The sequence below is a fragment of the Cloeon dipterum genome, chromosome 2 (assembly GCF_949628265.1).
Source record: "Cloeon dipterum chromosome 2, ieCloDipt1.1, whole genome shotgun sequence".
NCBI lineage: Eukaryota > Metazoa > Arthropoda > Insecta > Ephemeroptera > Baetidae > Cloeon > Cloeon dipterum.
The window spans coordinates 25,061,474-25,077,707 of record NC_088787.1 but is presented as its reverse complement, the minus strand read 5'-3'; the positions used below and the strand labels follow the sequence as shown (position 1 = coordinate 25,077,707).

Genomic DNA, 16,234 nt, shown 5'->3' with positions numbered 1-16,234 from the left:
ATTGCGTTAAAAAAATGTTGGTGGCACATAAGAATTTATGAATTATAAAATTCAAGATAAAAGGAATTCGAAAAAACAGCGCTCGCTTAAGTTTCAAGCTTGGTGCGCGCCTGAAACTAAAAATAGACTTTGCTACAGCTGAGTCGGCGGACTATTTACAATTTACAAGCGCTTTTCTCACGGGATATCTTCGCAGTGGAACTTTTTTGATACGAAATGATTAATTTCAAGGACGAGTTCATGCGTTTATGTTCGTATCCGCGCTACTGGAGCGCCGAAAAGAGTTTGCTTGCATTACAAGGCTTCTATTACTCTGGCACCGATTTGACAATCGTGTGTGCTTTTTGCCAGGTGCGTATTTGTAATTATTCTAAGACTAAAATTTTAATTAGACATGCTTTGACATTCCCTGGAATTTTGTCGAAGCCAAACGTAATTAGTAGGTAGTAATTATTATGTCTTGATGATTGAAAATTTAAATCTTGCCTGACAATAAGAAATAAGAACATATGCAATCATCTTGACAGATCTGCCTAACCGGTTGCATAGTCAGGAAACACTGTTTTCTTAAGAAGAGGAGAGTTGTACAAAATTAGGCAACCGGTGAAGCATGCTAGCCGAGAAAATTGCATAAAATCTAATAAAATGGACGTAAATAATCATAGAAAACATTTCAGTAAATAAGCAATAATTTTTCTAGGCAATTTTGAATATGCATCAGACTGACATTGAAGAAGTAAGAGGCAAACACGAAGACGAAAAATGTCGGCAAGGAAAATTGGAAGGAAATGAAGTGCTGGGTTCAGTCAACAATTTCAAGTTAAGCTGTGGGTATAGTTTTCTATCATGCTGAAACTTAAGTTGTTACAGGTGTGAAAAGAGCCGCCTTTGCTCATTCTTGATGAATAAGTGGAACTACCCTGTGGACCCGAATGGGCTCGCCTCTTCTGGTTTCTATTGGACGGGCTATTACGATCAAGTGAGGTGCGAATTCTGCGGCCTCGAAGTCATGGACTGGGAAATAGGCAAGTGAATAAGGCAGTGGAAAAAATTAAAGACGTAATTTAAATTTTTCCCAAGCAGGCGATACAGGAGAAGATGCGCATTTGACTTTCAACCCAGAATGTTCATTCATGAAAGGACTGCAAGTTGGAAACGTACCGTTTGAAATGAGAAATCCTGACGAAAAGATTGCGAGGCACTTCTTTCGACAGAGGACGGAAGGTCAACATCACCTTTCACTTTAAACAACCACCAAAAACCTATACCGACATTTATTTGCAGCTGAGTCAGTGAAATTATCGCCGTTGGAACACAATGATGAACTGAACGAGGCGATAACACCTTCGCAAAAGGCCATGTTTCCAGGGTTTGCGGCACCTGTGATTCGCTTGAAATCGTTCTCAATGTGGCCAAAGGGACTCCGCCCTCAACCAAACCAATTAGCAGACGCTGGATTTTTTTACACAGGTCCTCAAAAAGTGACAAATTTATCTGAGGCGATGAATAATTAAACGATCAATTTAAGCAGCAACGAGCCTGCTCTCGCGTCAGATTCATGTTACCGAAATTATTAAGATTTTTTCCATGTTGAAGGTAAGGGCGATCGAGTGATGTGCTTCCAGTGCGGGGGCGGCCTTACGAACTGGGACGAGCACTTGTCCCCGTGGACAGAACATGCACTTTGGTTCCCCTCTTGCACATTTGTTGGCATCATGAAAGGCATGCAGTTTGTCGAGCAAGTGCACCAAATGGCTTTGGAGGTGATTGAAATAACACGCAAGAGTAAAATAATATCAAACACCTCATCTTTCCAGGGAGATATTATGGAGGACACAGAGGACAGTCAAGATCTCAAGAATGGGGAAAAGTGAGTGAATTGGATTTATATTTCATCTTTTCGTTAAAAATTACCCGTTTCAATTTTATCAGGCCGGCGCTAAAGAAAGAAGACGAGGATAAAAATTGCAGAGCAAAAAGTAAATTTGTCAGACTTTTCATTGAAATAAATTATTGTGCGTATATATAATTATTATTTAACTAAATATTTCAATTTCAGATGCTGGTGAAAATGCAATGATGTGCAAATTATGCGATGAAAATGAGATTCAGACAGTGTCTCTGCCATGTGGACACATGACTTGCTGCCCAAAATGCGCACCAAAACTGGAAAATTGCCTTTTGTGTGGAAAAAACGTTGCTACATCGTTGACAATCTATTTATAAATCCCATAAGCTAAAAATTAAAGCTTAAAATGAATTTAAAAACGAATTTTTTTCAGATCAACATAAAAATTTGGGCTAAAACGAAAATTCCTAAAGTCATGTAACAAAACGAACACAAACAAATGTCAAACGAAGCATCCAAAAATTTGCAAATAAGCCTTGATTAATTCTAACTGTTTGAACATTATAAATAGGATGAGAATTACACACTTTCACACAAATTTAATTATACACAAAAAGTCGTTTCTCAACTCACCATATGATTGACCAAGTGCTGGCTCCTTCTGTCCTTTTCATTCATTAGAACAAATTGATGTGTGTCAAAGGCAAACTTCTATGTTGTATTGTTTATCACATAATCGCTTCTTACTTCACAGCAACAAAATTCGCAAACTTAAAACTTAAGCGTCTGTACGAATGTTATGTTTGTGTATAAATGCAGTAAGCAGAGAATGGCCAGTACATAGTGAATGTGATGTGACATCTCTGCACATAACTGAAACTGACGTAAGACGTAACACGAAAAACGCTTTGAAAGCTAAGAAAGTTTTCTATTTTTAAATTCCTATTTCCGCACACAATCACTAAAGCGATGCGATTACAATGCGTGTAAATCGTAAATCGCCTTAGACTAGAACAGATAAGACTACTGGCCCCAGCAATCCAGCGTCCAGCTGCTGTTGCTATGCCGTTGTGGTGGCAACCTTGCTCGAAGGTTTTGCAGCCTTTCAACCATATGATCGCTCGCTGCTGTCGAGTAATAGATAGCAAAGAGCTAAAACTCTTTTTAGTACAGTATATTTTGCGCTCGGAATTAATTAGTCTATTGATCGGACGATTGGGAACTTAAATTTGGCCGAGTTGGATCCACAACGTCAATCGTCTCCAGAAGATCGAGCAAGGAATTCCCGTGAACATGTAATCCGGGTTTATCGGCAAAGAGAACATCAAATGAGGTTTCCAATCTTTTTGATATATTGTAGTGAAGCAGGTTGTTGCTTGTTATGTGCACTATCTAATAAATAACAAGTATATTATTTCAAAGTATGCTTTCTGTCGTGCCAATAGCTTTCATCCGAGTCACATTTCGAAGAGGATAAACTACTATCGTCAGTAATGATAGCTAAAATACTGAAGAACTTGACAATTGTATGTGTGCGCAATATCAATGCTCTCTAATACCTCCTCTTGCTTTACCACTCTGGAAACAATCAAGTTGAGACAATTATATTCATTAAGATAAAAACTAATACACATTATTACTGGACAGAAGGAAAATTGTTGTTCTTGTTACCGCTTTAATCTCGCCTCGCATAGAAAAAAACAATCCAGTTTGATTGCTTCAAGTTCACATTGAACTGACACGTGGATATTTTGCAGAAAATGAGAACTCGTACGGTGCTGGTATTTTTATTCGTCTTCAGCGTGTGGACGATCGACTGCACGGAACCGTCGGACAGGCAGGACACCACGATTCCTAAGACGAAAGCCACGAATTCGGCCCCAGATGCCAACAATAATGGCACCGCCACTGTGGAAAAAGTGGACCCTAGTGCAGCTCCTAGTACAGAAAAGCCACCGATGGTGATAGAAGGGGGCAATGCGCCACCGAAAAAGGGAGATTTGAAGAAGGAGGTGGCCATGGAACCCAAGAAGAAGCTTGCCGAGCAAGATGAAAAGCCTGATGAAGCATATCCACAAAAAGTGAAGCCTCGCAAAGGCGTCAACTTCAGTGAGGTAAACGATAGCAGTCAAGATGAATTTAAAATACTAAAATTCAAAAATTTCGGATAATCAACAATTTCAGTTCCAGACGGTGACTCCGATTGTGCCAGAGAGCAACAATTGCTCCAACTCTAATGACACGTCAGACAAGTGCCAGAATGCGACAGTGACTACGACGCTGCCCCCTCTGACGACGTCGGAGATCACCCCGACAAGCACGATGCGTCCAAAGCACCACAAGCCAAATGTGACAGATGACGTGCCCGATCTGCAGACCCCTGCTAAACGCGAAGACTACGTAATCCCCGTGGTTGGCATTATTTTCGTCATTCCTCTCATTGTGATTCTCGGAGCTCTGGTCTACAAGAAGGGAGTCGATCTGTGGGAACGTAGACACTACCGACCCATGGACTTCCTCATTGATGGCATTTACAACAACCAGTGAACTGCTTATATTTCTCTCTCTCATCACACGCCGACTCGTCAGATTATGAGATGCTTTTACTTAAAGAGCCACTTTTTATTTTTTTGCAGAAAAGAAAGAAAGGGTTTGATGAGTGTATCAGAGTTCATTACTTTTTTAATGCGCGTTGAAATGAACCTATATCTTCTAATGAAAATATTTACACAACTTCACTGTGAAATTTTACTCCACGTCAATGGAAAACTTTGGCTATGTATTCACACTATGGCAATGTAAAATATATATGTGAAGATATTCCTCTTAAAGTAGGTGAAATCTTGGAATGTAGTCATATTTTTTCTAAACATACCATGGAAATTAAAGCTTTGCTCGCTGTGCGTTTTTGACAATATCAAGATATTATAACAGAACGGAACTGGTTAATTAAAACTATGTTGAAATTTACCCCTGTGTTAGATTTGTTAATATAACCTAATTGAAAATTGGAAAAGTGGCAGTTTTCAAAATCTTCGCTCACAGCGGATAATTTATTTTGTGTCGCTTAATTTTTTGATTAATTTTCTTCGCGGAGAGCCTTTGATTAAAATTCTTCTCATACAGGTATATTGAAAAGGTAGTAAAAGCGCCGCCTCAAAATATTTTGCGCCTGAGCCTAGATTGGGAAAAGTGGAAAAATCCATATTTCTCGCGCAGGGGCATTTTGGCGCGCTTAGGGGGGGTGCTAATAAAAGCAAAGGGGAGGAGAGAGCATCAGAGCAAACTTGCATGCTGTTATGTCACACTTTATGTGCAAAGTTTATGTTTCTCAGAGGAATGGAAATAGACTGCATGGTTGGAAGTGAGATAGGGAGTAAAAACAGCACGCAAGAGAAATGTTAAAAAAATTCGTACAATCTCAACTCTCTGGTTTAAGCGCAATTGGTGTAAAATCTGAGCTGTGTCACGCAGGCTGCGCACCGAGGATGGGGTGGTTGGCTGCTGGCCGCGCGGCGGCAGCACCGGCGGCGGTGTTTCGATTTTCATCCAGCCGCCGCCGCCGCAGCGAGCCATCCTGCGAGGATCGCGGATCCCAAACAATAAATATTGCACTGCTCGAAAGTGGCGATGTGTCAAGGTTGCCGATCGGCGAATTTCGACTCGGCGACGAAATCGCGTTGAGGACTGGCCCGCCGAGTGGCCGACAGCTGTTGGCGTCGCCGACACGCAGTGCGTGCGATTCGGCCGCCGACAACTACGTGTGCGCGCCCCGGCCGACGTGTGTGCGGTGACCCGAGTGACCCCAGCGACCCAGAGTGCCATGTCATCGTCGTCGGCCCAGACCCGTGAGTATGGCTCAAACGGGGCCCCTGAGCCCCAAACGTGCCTCCGGGCGCCGCTTTGGGTGCGGCTGCGAAAATCGCAACAATAATTCGCGACCGTCGGCGTGGCGTCTCCACGTCCGACGTGTCGCTCCGTCGACCGCCGAGCCGCGAGCGAGACGAGTGAGCCGAATTTTAGGGTTGGGTTAGACCAGGACGCACAATGGTCTTAGATCTTATTTAGAATTCGTATTTTATTTTGCTGCGTTGTTTGCAGAATTTTACATTCGTTGCGGTTTGAGTTAATTACGCCTGTAATTAAGAGTGCGACCTTATTTGGAGTTCAAAAATTAGGAAAATTAGGAATGTTGATTTCCGTACTCAATGTTTCGTTAGGCCTAGTGGCACGCGTATCGATTCGCAATATTGATTCTGAAAGATGAGCGGTTCATGCGCATCTCATATCCGTCACCACACGATCGTTGAGCACACCGCCAAACAACAATAAATAATGGGATGGCCCAATTTGGGCAACCCTTTTTGCCTCCCAGCCGGGCATAGAGTCGGCCGCCACTCTCGGCGTTCGGTTGCGTGGTGCCGCGGCTCGAACGACGCGGGTCTTGCGCTCGTTACGCGGCCCACGCACTCGACCAACAAGTTGCTATTTCAATTTTAAACCGTGCCAAGCACTTAAGGACAAGGGGCGTTTAAATACAATGGGGTGAAACAATTCAAGACTTTTGAGCGAATATTTATGTTGCACGCACCAAGTTGCAGTTTAACCAACCATTAATAGCACACATTAAAAAGATGTTTTAAACCCGTTTTCCCCTAAATAAAGCGATGCTGTTGATCTTGCCTGTAAACAATTCCCCGTATTTGGCATTGTTTTTGGAACAGTTGTAGTTTCTGGCGCGGAGCCAGCAATTTTATGGGCGAATATGGTCTCCATGCCGAGTTCCTACTTTTTGCAGCGGAGATTGCAAGGGAGGTCAAGATCTTATTTCTTTCAACGCTTTCAACCCTTCAATGCAGAGGTGATGTAAGAACGATCCGACCCTCTTTTTCTTTGCCCAATGATTGGTGCAATGGATGTTGAAAAATTCTCGCTGTCTGAATGCGTTTTCATTTTCTGTTAAGGGGATTGTACCTGATGAGATTCCTTGTACAATTAGGCAACCCAGACCAACGAGAAAATAAAAATGTTAGATTCAAGGGCGTTTGTGTTTGTATCCAACCAAGAAGTCAGTGAAATGGAATATTATATTTATCAAATAGTAATTCCTCACAATTAAACGTTCCTCTTTACTCCAGCTTCATGCATTACAGCGGGGGCCAGATTCGTGCGACGCGCAGATATGGCGTCCGGTGGAGTATTGCACGGAAAAACGGTCACGGGAAAATGCGCGAAGAGAACCAAGTTTTCGTCAATATATTGTGACAAATTGCATTACTTGTACTAATTGTGTCTTTTGTATCATAAAAACAAACTCTTGGCACTCGTACGGGAATTCAAAGAGAGCTTTTTGTTTCTCACATTCAGACGTCGTCGTGGATCTGCGCAGTGGGAACCAACTTTATCGCACTTCTGGCCCCCGCTGATGCATTGGTAAATAAATTAACGGAAAATTCGCAATGCATTGTAGCGATTACGTTGGGTCACTTGGATATTATGCTGAAGGAAATTGATATCACTTGTGCGTGTGTACGCAAGTTGAAAACACAATACATGATAGAGAAACAAACGATTACAATCATTACAATAATAACCAAGCAGAGAGAAGAGCATAATATAAGCTGATAATGCTGCATGAGGAATCACTGCCAGTAGTCTTAAGGATTTTGAGCTTTGAGAAATTGATTTTTATTATATATTTTATTTCATTATTATATTAACCGTCATGTCACACACAGTTAGAAAATTATACAGTAGCTTAATTTTTATAAAATTTGGCATCACTTTAATTTTTTACGCATATTTTTATTTAAAATTATTTAATTATATTTCAGATAACTTTTACTGTAATATGTATTTTGATTTTTATAATTTCTTTGTTTCAGGTTTTAAATATTATTTACTTTTTTAAATTGACAAATTTTAAATATTAGCTGCCAGTGCATGATAATGAATTTGTAATTAAAGCATAAAATGAAAAAGAAATCTGAGGCCGGCTCCGCATCCGCTACAAATAGTGATTGAAAATTAGTGATTACCATGAAATTTCAAGAGAAATGGATTTTAGATTCATCATCTTGTTGAAGTGGTCAAATCTATACAATACTATTTTTTTCTGCAGATATAGAACGCGAATTAATTAAAAAAGTGCCCTTTTACCGTTGCGACTATCAATATGTACACTGTACGCTGAATGCTTCAGATGAAAGCCAGAGTGTATTGAAATCAGGAAAACGAAACCTTTTAGTAGAGAGAACTACGCCTCTAAATCCCAACTAGTGAGTGACTCTGGCTGAGCAGCATCTCTCGCTCGTCTTGCTAAACAAAGGTTTTTCGATTTGCTCCAAATGGTTGCGGCGGAGATTAATTGCGAGCGGCTTCTTGTTTTTGCGCTCGTCCGACAACAAACAACGCTTCCTTGATTGGCGGCTGGAAATTAATTTTTTCTCTATTCACGTTGCTCTCGGCTCGACGAGCTTGATCGATAAGTAGGAAGGCACACCGACCTGCTAGTGCGTAGGAGGAAGGACGACTCTGAAAGCTAGGGGAACGAGCCCATTGCAATGGCACAAGTCACGCAATCCGTCTTTTCTTCGCCGACCATTGTGCCCGAAAACATTTTCCATGAAAAGCATGAAACAAGAGCTGCGCTGCCGTGGGCCGTGGATTACCAATCTAATTGGGACGAAACCGGGTACGTGGGAATAAAAGCCTGACTAATTGGACGCCAGATCCGACACTCGATAATGCCTCCTGTCAATTAAAGCAAAGACAAGTGTTTCATGTATAGTCGCTTGCTCCTATACAACAAAATTTTCTTTTGGTTGGACCAAAGTTAAGCCTTGCCGGTCCGTGCAAACCTTTAAAATGCACCGTATAGTTCTTAATTTTTTGTATTTGAATAAAATAAGACTTCATCGTTACTCCATGAAATTTAAAATAATCTTAAATCCAACTTCTATTAACAAAAGTTTACGTATCTTTTGAGCTTGAAGTAAATAATGCATTTAAAAACGGGAGTTCATTGAAGTTTCTTTTATAGAATCTAAATTATTATTAATGTAAAAATGATTTAATTTTTGGTATTTATCGATTAAGATTGTTTTTACTGAACGTAAAAACAAGTGGAAAATGTTCACTTCCAACCAAGGATTTTCCAATATTTTAAACATCTTATAAGCGTAATGTTTTAAATATATTTGTGTGTTTTAGGGTCTGCAGTATAATCTCAGGAGTCAATCTTAATTTAATTACCCGCTAAACGATTGCTCCGACTGATTATAATAAAAATGTAACCCATATCATACGTTCTGAAAATAAATTGCAATCAAAACGGACCAGTTTCGTGCTCTAGGATCTCCATTAAAACCGGTCAACTCTCTGTCAAATCAACTTACGTTTAGCTTATCACCCCCTTTTCATCTGTCTCGTTTTGATTGAGGCAAAAACCTTTTTATTCTCGGGAGTAATTTTTAGTCTCAATGAGCCCGCACAAGTGAGCACGAAATCTGTCGTGCATGCAGTGAGCGTGCAAATTAATGCCTCTCGCAGTTTTACTTAACGCAATCTCGTTAGCCAGATTCCTCATCGCGAAGGTCATCTGAGTGGCGAAAATTGCAACCTGAAAGTGAATTGCTACTCATCTTGAACTACATACCCAAACGGCACAATTGTTTGAGGCGGCCATCTTCATTTGCTTGAAATTACATAGTTTTCATTGAACTTTAGGACAGAAGTCTTTTAATAGTTAGTTGTATGCTGTAGAATACTAATTGACAATTAATGTAACTTCTTTAACAGACTTCTGTGTCTATTTTATTAGTAAATACATGCAGTCTTATCGAATTCTCAGTAATCTCCACCGAAAACACACATTTGCTTTAGCGTGCCCAGTGCAAGGAGTGGGAAAGCAATCTTTCCGAAGCCGGGTACTGGCTAAGCAAATTGCTCGTGGCTAAATTTTATGACTGCGATTAGAATTCCAGCAGCCAGTGTGTTCTGCATGCATTTATGTATTACGACGTGATAAAATCACTTGCTGGCCACCGAACGAATCGTCAGCTCAGCAGGCAAGTCAAATTATTGTTGGTTTTCATTTTCAGCGCCATGGGGGCTGTCTGCTGGAAACTGGCAGTTTGTCGGGATAAGGGATAAGCGCGTGGCTTTTTTCACGTAGTACGAAAATTATTTACAGCAGACCGTTGCTCATTTTTCAGCGCTGCTTTTGTCTGGCGGTAGGCGGCTGCTTACATTTGTCAAGTCGCGAGAAAAGTCTGCCTGTGATGGTTACCCGTCCAACTTTTGCCTCCCGATCGAAGCAGCGGGCATACAATTTTTCGCGATAACTCAATTTCAGTCTCGGTCTGACGAGAGCGAAAAACTTTTTGCCGGCGTCGGATGGAACAAACAAACAAAAATCGATGGCAAGATACGTCCGCACGCAAAAAGTGACAAAAGATGCGAAGCCCCAAGATGAAGTGAAAATATTATGCGAAAAGCAAACGTCGCCGTCGAAAAGCAAAGAATAAAAAGTCGGTTTTCACTCAAAGCCTGCCAGATTAGGCGAGTTTGCCAAACAAAGACGCTCTTTTGTCTTTCCATCTGCGTCTCGTCATTGAAAAAAAAAACTGTCACAGTAGATGTAAATTGCGCTTGTTGGAAACGAATCGTTTGTGGCGTCGTCATGAGCGATCCTGCCTTGATTCTTGCGTGAACAAAATTGCTTCACTTCTTCGCCACAATTATTTTCAATTTTCCTTTTTCCGCGAAAATATCAAGATGAAATTCCTCAAAGGTGTCAATATTTTAACTTTTAAAGACTCTTCGCCTGATTTTTGCGTAGGATTTAAAATTTTTAATTATTATTAATTAGTCAAATTTTTTATTTCAGATCGATGAGATGATGTCGTCCAGCCTGTCGACGCAGCAGACGCCTGGCTCCACGCCGCCAAACTCGCCGGCCAAGCAGCCCCCGGCCGGAGGCGGCGGAGTTGGCGGCGGCTCGGTGCCCACGCGGCAGAGGTCCCTAAAGGACCGTTTCCGCGACGGAATCACTGGCAGCTTCTCCTGGCAGTAAGTCAACTCCAACCCTTTTTCCTCGATCTACCTCACCAAATCAAATCTTCCTGAATTAGTTTTGGAATAAAGAATCACATCGTGTTGCTGTATTCCACTGAGAAAGAGGCGTCATTTTTTAGTTTTAGCAAATTATGACACGGTTTTTGTGCCCACCAGGTGTTGATTTTCCCACCTTTGAATTAGAGTTAGGTATTGTGTTACCTCGTGTCTTGATTAGATCTCCTGGCAACCGTTCTATTTTTACGTCGTAGCCGTAGCAACTGGAAAATGGGAAGAGAAAATTGCAAGGCGAGAGGAGCGAACAGCGAACTGGCCGCAGATGCGGTGGTGCGAGGGGATGCCAGCTTAATCGCTTTTGGGATTAGCCGCACTCCCTTCTCTCTGTTTCCTCATTCCCGCGTCAAGACAGAACACAGGCACTCCATCGATAAGGAGTGAAAAAACTTGCCACTCGCGTTATATTACACGTAAATAATTTTCGTAGGAAAGTAGGTCGACCTGAGGACTGCACGAGAAAAGCGAGGAGATGGGAGCATTTGCTTGGATAAGCGTCTGAAAACTAATTAATTAAAGTGGAAGCCTGGCGCGGGAATATTCTCCGGCAGCGACGAACGAGCGAGCGCACACATAAAATTAGCTTAGGCAAAAGCGAAATGCGGGGCCTCGTCGATATAATAATGGAAAATCCATAACGCGGCGAAACGGCCGGGAAAGCAACGAAAAAAGAGTCTTTTGGCAGCAGCCGATTCTGCTATGGTTTCACTTTTCAACAATCCCGCCTGTTGATGTTGGTACTCTCCCAAAACCCCGTAAGTGCACGTTTACGAGCAACGAAAATATCGGTCAGTGTCGATTTTCCGTTCAACTGCTGACACGTTTGCTGCATAATATGTCGTTGATAGCAAACCCTCGTTAATCAACAAAGCGTTTGTGTGTCTTTCTTTTAACACAAGTTGCTCTCACGGCCGGAGGGTCGGTCACCTACGCGATGCAGCCGAGTCAGTAGAACTGTCGTCGACACGCATCCATTCCGCCTCAGCGAGCCGAGTTCAAGTTTATTGTCGGCCAATCAATTGGATTTTCCTTTCACGTGGTGCCGCGGCGCGCGCTCGAGAGGAAAGAATTCAGTGTCAGCTCGCACGCGAGGCGAGAAACGAGATAAATTTTCCTTTCCAGGAATGTCAACCTCAAATTTCGTGCGATAGGAAGTTTTACATTTTTTGGCCCAATACCGCCCGGAGTTGCCAACTTTTTGTTTGTATCAAGTATTGGTGCCAAGAGATACCTGGAGCTGTAAAATACACACTGAAGGTTGTTAAGATAAAAAGTCTATTTCTATTAGATTTTGTGCTGCTCGCGACTGGAAAACATATTCAAATTTCCGACTCTGACGTTTAAAGGTCACCGTTCACTCCTCTGACACCGAAATTGACTTAACGGACGTTTTAATTCGCCTGCTAATCCGCGTTTTAGTCAAGCTTTGACCACGTAAGTTGTTTTAATGGACGTCAACAGTCTTGTATTAACATAATTTTATTGCGGGTTTGATGTTTCCAGGCCGTAATGGGTTTAAACCCAGGAGCGAAATTATCAACCGCATATGACACATGTCAGATCGATTCGTGTTAGTTTCAAAGAGATTATGACATATCTCGCAGTTACATTAAATGTGAGGTGAATGGTTTTCCAATATCGCCTTTATTGAACGCGAGATGAGTTGCAGAACGCAGTAATTGTAATTGCTTTGGCGTGCAGGACCTCGCCTTTGTTTGCATTAACGTTCAAAGTGTCGATTGTTTTATTGCATGTCTCCGATTTTTTCCAGCTCTCGCTCGCTTTATTACGACGGCGGCCGTGAATGAGCCGCGCGTGTGCTCAGAGACATTGGTGATAAAAGTCACACTTGCTATGAAAAACTGGGCTCAATTAGACTCTCAAACCATAAATACAGTTTTATCGGAATTCGGGGAAAACATTTGACGAAAATTCATGGTTGGGATTTCAGTGGAATTTAGATCTGCGAGGCCGCGTTAAATCGATCCAATTTAAACAAAATTAATTTCCAGCCAAAAGTTAGGGTTTGACAGACTCATTTATGTTTCCACTGACCTTAATTTTTGTCTCTTGTAAAGAATAATGTTTTGGCTCAACATAAAATCACAAGCCTGTGTTTTTTTCTTAAATAACATAAATCAGCCTAAACGCCGAATGCGAGTCTGACGGTCTGTTTGCGCATATCTCACCGATCAGCTTCTGCAGACCTCTATAATCACTATGATTACCAGAGATGAAGTGTAGTCAATTTTACAATAATGCGTTGTTGTTCGCTTTAATTTCACTCTGGTGCTACTGCTGATGTTGAAAGCTGCTTTCATAATGTAAATTGTGGAGAACAAGAGATAATCAGCAACTCCCACCTGACCCGTCAATCCATCTTTCGATTGATCGAACGCCCATTTTCATTACACTTCAATGTACCACATTTCGCAAGACGTGTTACTTTCTGTCGTAATTAAACACGTCGATGTTGTTGTTACCAATGAGAAGGCGCTTGTCGTAAACAATAAAGATTTACCGTCGTGCGCGGACCTAGGGTTGAGCAGTATTTTGTGGTTTGGATGGCTGTGCCGCGAAACCGCAAATTAATATATCTAAAGTTGCGAACCACAGAGGAAAACAGCAGTCGTTCCTAGGATTCGCTCAAGACAACCAAACGAACTCGTCGGAATTGTGCAATACCGCCAGCCAGGCGGGCGGCGTCGCATTAAAAATTTATTCCGAATGCAAATCGGCACCATGGTGAACGAGTCCTCCCCCGTGTGTCGCAAAAATCAGGTCGGCCCGCGTTCAAATCGATCTTGGCACATATATGACACCGAGTTTTACGATTCTGAGCAGTCCATAGATGGAATTGCAACACGCTGCGCCTTTAAAATCAGATAAAAGTCACTCATATTCGCTAATTAATTATCCGGTGATCAAATTACCTCCATACAATGACGCGTCGTAAATCTGCGGACTTTTTAGTACCTTAATGCAAGAGCGAATAAAAATATTTCACTACTTTATCTGACTAATTTAATCGACGAAAATTATTATTGAGGTGCTATTTGTTGCACGCAGACTTGCAATGAAATGCCAAGGTGAGGCGCACGTGCTTTTCGGCTCAGCTCGGAGGTCGGGCGGTAGATGCCGCTCAAGTGTCTGTTGAGTTCTAAGCTGTAAAGATAAGCATAATTCGGGTTTGTTGGGGAAATCCTTCCATATGCACATTCATTCAGATTTATTCTCCGGTGGAAACTGGTTGACTGTTTTTGCCTCCTTGACAAGCAACTGCCCTTCAAATACGGCAGGAGAAAGAAATTTCGTTAAATTATGGCACACTGCTGTCAGCTAACCGTGACTCATCGTGATAAATCTTAAAATCGGAAATGAATGGGATATTAATGGTTAATGACCGCATTTTATTAAATACTTCCCATCTTGATAAATGAAGGAAATCCTTTATCTCTGTAACGATTGAGAGCAAATTTGTTCAACGGCCTCCACTTGGCAATGATTTTTTTTAAGGTGGGAGAGCAGATTTTGTGTTGCAACAGAGCAAATAATGAGGAATACTACGGTGCTCGTGAACAATTACTGACCGACGTGCAGCTCGACACGTTGTCTCCTTGTATGCACTGCATAAAATCTCATTCAAACTCTGTAGCATATCTAAATAACACGGTATTTTATGTTAGAAACATATAAACTAAGAGAGTAAACACAGTGGCTTTGCTCTGTGTGGATTTTTAACCGGGAAAGGGTAGCGTTAAGTGAGTTATTGAATAGAAATTTCTCATAATTAAAGAGTGCGTTTCATTAAAACTAACAGTTATTACTTCATTTGTCGGGAAGAGTATTCGTCAGAGAATTCATCTATGACTCAGTTAACCTTTTCAAAGAATTACTCATGGCTTTAATAGCAAAATATGTACCTGTTATTTCATTATAACTAATATGAAAATAAGTTGTGAGGCACGCGCATGCACCATAAAGTGCGTCTGTAAACGTTCAGTGATTTACACTATGAGAAATTCTTCAGTGATAACATGCTCTGCGAGACCTAAACTAGAACATAATTTAGTGTTTTATTTTTATTTTTAAAAAAGTGAAAAAATGTTAAACTGGTTTCTGTCAACCGTAGGATCGAACTATAAATCAGCTGACGATATTGAATTGGCTAACGTCAGGTACAGTTGAATCAACCATAAAAATATTAATATTCGACTTGCATAACATGTGTGGCTTTTACCTCGGTTCAGTTCTGAATGATTTCCTAGTTCTTTAGTTTTTAACTTGGATAGCTAAATACAAATTGATATACTTAAAAGTACCATTTGAAGTGACTAAATACAAAAACAAATTAGTGTGCAGTACTGACAGAGCAAGCGTACAACTGAAACTAACAATTGTATTTATATTTTCCTAGCCTATCTAATAACATTTCACTGATGATCAAAATGACGCCCAGCGGTAAAATAACACAGTTCGTTATCATTTGTATACTTGTTTTGACTCTCTTCGAGTAATTAAAAATTATTAAATACGTCCTTAGCAAAGAAAATTCACTAAACGGTCTGAAAACATTGGAATTTTATTATAAAATATCCTCTCGCTATTTAATCTGTCCTACAACAACCAAATTCGATTTAATTTGCCCTTAACCAAGGTGAGCAAAATGCCAGGTTGGATTTGGAATTCGCAGCCAGCTTTTTGGGAAGCCTTGGCAGCGACATTGCTATATTATGCTATAGCAGCGGAAACGGCGTGCCCCTTTGAGCGTTTGTGCTCCAGATCGACTAATTAGTGAGCGCATTTCTCCAGGCAACGAGTCAATCTTGACGGTTTAATTGTGCGCTCGTTTAAGTGAATGAAATTGTTTCCACCGCTATGTCCACAGTCTTTTGACACCCGACAGAAACACGCGTCGGAACAATAGCGAGCAGAATAACCGCATTTAAATATTTCCAAGCACTCAAGTACACGAAGCATGTGTCTTTACAGAAGGATTTCGACAACAATGTGTGGTACAATATGGCTCGAGGGCCGCAAAGTCGCGGCTTGACAGTTTCATTTACACGCCAGATAATAATCAAGTCAGGTTTGCGCTCAGGATAGTATTCCAGTTCGTGTGCATTTCAATATCCAAAGCAGAAAATGCGAAAAGGTCACGCAATCTCCTTTCTCGTGCCTTTCTACCTGCGAGACTTTGCGATTTTCTTCTGAAGGAAAGAGGCAACTGGAAATCCAGACTCCTTGGCGAGC

At 41.3% G+C, this 16,234-nt stretch overlaps 3 protein-coding genes across 5 annotated transcripts in view; all 3 read left to right on the top strand.

Moving 5' to 3' along the window:
• Window positions 1-138: 138 nt before the first annotated feature.
• Window positions 139-2,849, top strand: LOC135937198 (death-associated inhibitor of apoptosis 1-like). The gene is made up of 9 exons (XM_065480295.1): window positions 139-351; window positions 701-819; window positions 871-1,025; window positions 1,084-1,224; window positions 1,285-1,470; window positions 1,597-1,763; window positions 1,818-1,870; window positions 1,933-1,979; window positions 2,060-2,849. The coding sequence occupies exons 1-9, from the start codon at window positions 217-219 to the stop codon at window positions 2,224-2,226; spliced, it is 1,170 nt and encodes a 389-aa protein (XP_065336367.1). The 5' UTR covers window positions 139-216; the 3' UTR covers window positions 2,227-2,849.
• Window positions 2,850-3,020: 171 nt separating this feature from the next.
• LOC135937199 (uncharacterized) lies at window positions 3,021-4,819 on the top strand. Of its 2 annotated transcripts, none has more exons than XM_065480297.1 (3): window positions 3,021-3,182; window positions 3,607-3,963; window positions 4,040-4,819. In XM_065480297.1, exons 2-3 carry the CDS (start codon window positions 3,610-3,612, stop codon window positions 4,394-4,396), a joined length of 711 nt encoding a protein of 236 aa, XP_065336369.1. In that variant the 5' UTR covers window positions 3,021-3,182; window positions 3,607-3,609; the 3' UTR covers window positions 4,397-4,819. The 2 variants fall into 2 exon arrangements, with proteins under 2 accessions (XP_065336369.1, XP_065336368.1); XM_065480296.1 differs by having other exon boundaries at window positions 4,034-4,819.
• Window positions 4,820-5,388: 569 nt separating this feature from the next.
• mtd (mustard) overlaps window positions 5,389-16,234 on the top strand; it is a 48,121-nt gene continuing 37,275 nt past the window's right edge. For both annotated transcript variants that reach the window (XM_065479763.1, XM_065479761.1), the window contains exons 1-2: window positions 5,389-5,697; window positions 10,740-10,921. In XM_065479763.1, the coding sequence (XP_065335835.1) occupies window positions 10,749-10,921 (173 nt within the window). In that variant the 5' untranslated portion in view covers window positions 5,389-5,697; window positions 10,740-10,748. The remainder of the gene's footprint in view (window positions 5,698-10,739; window positions 10,922-16,234) is intronic.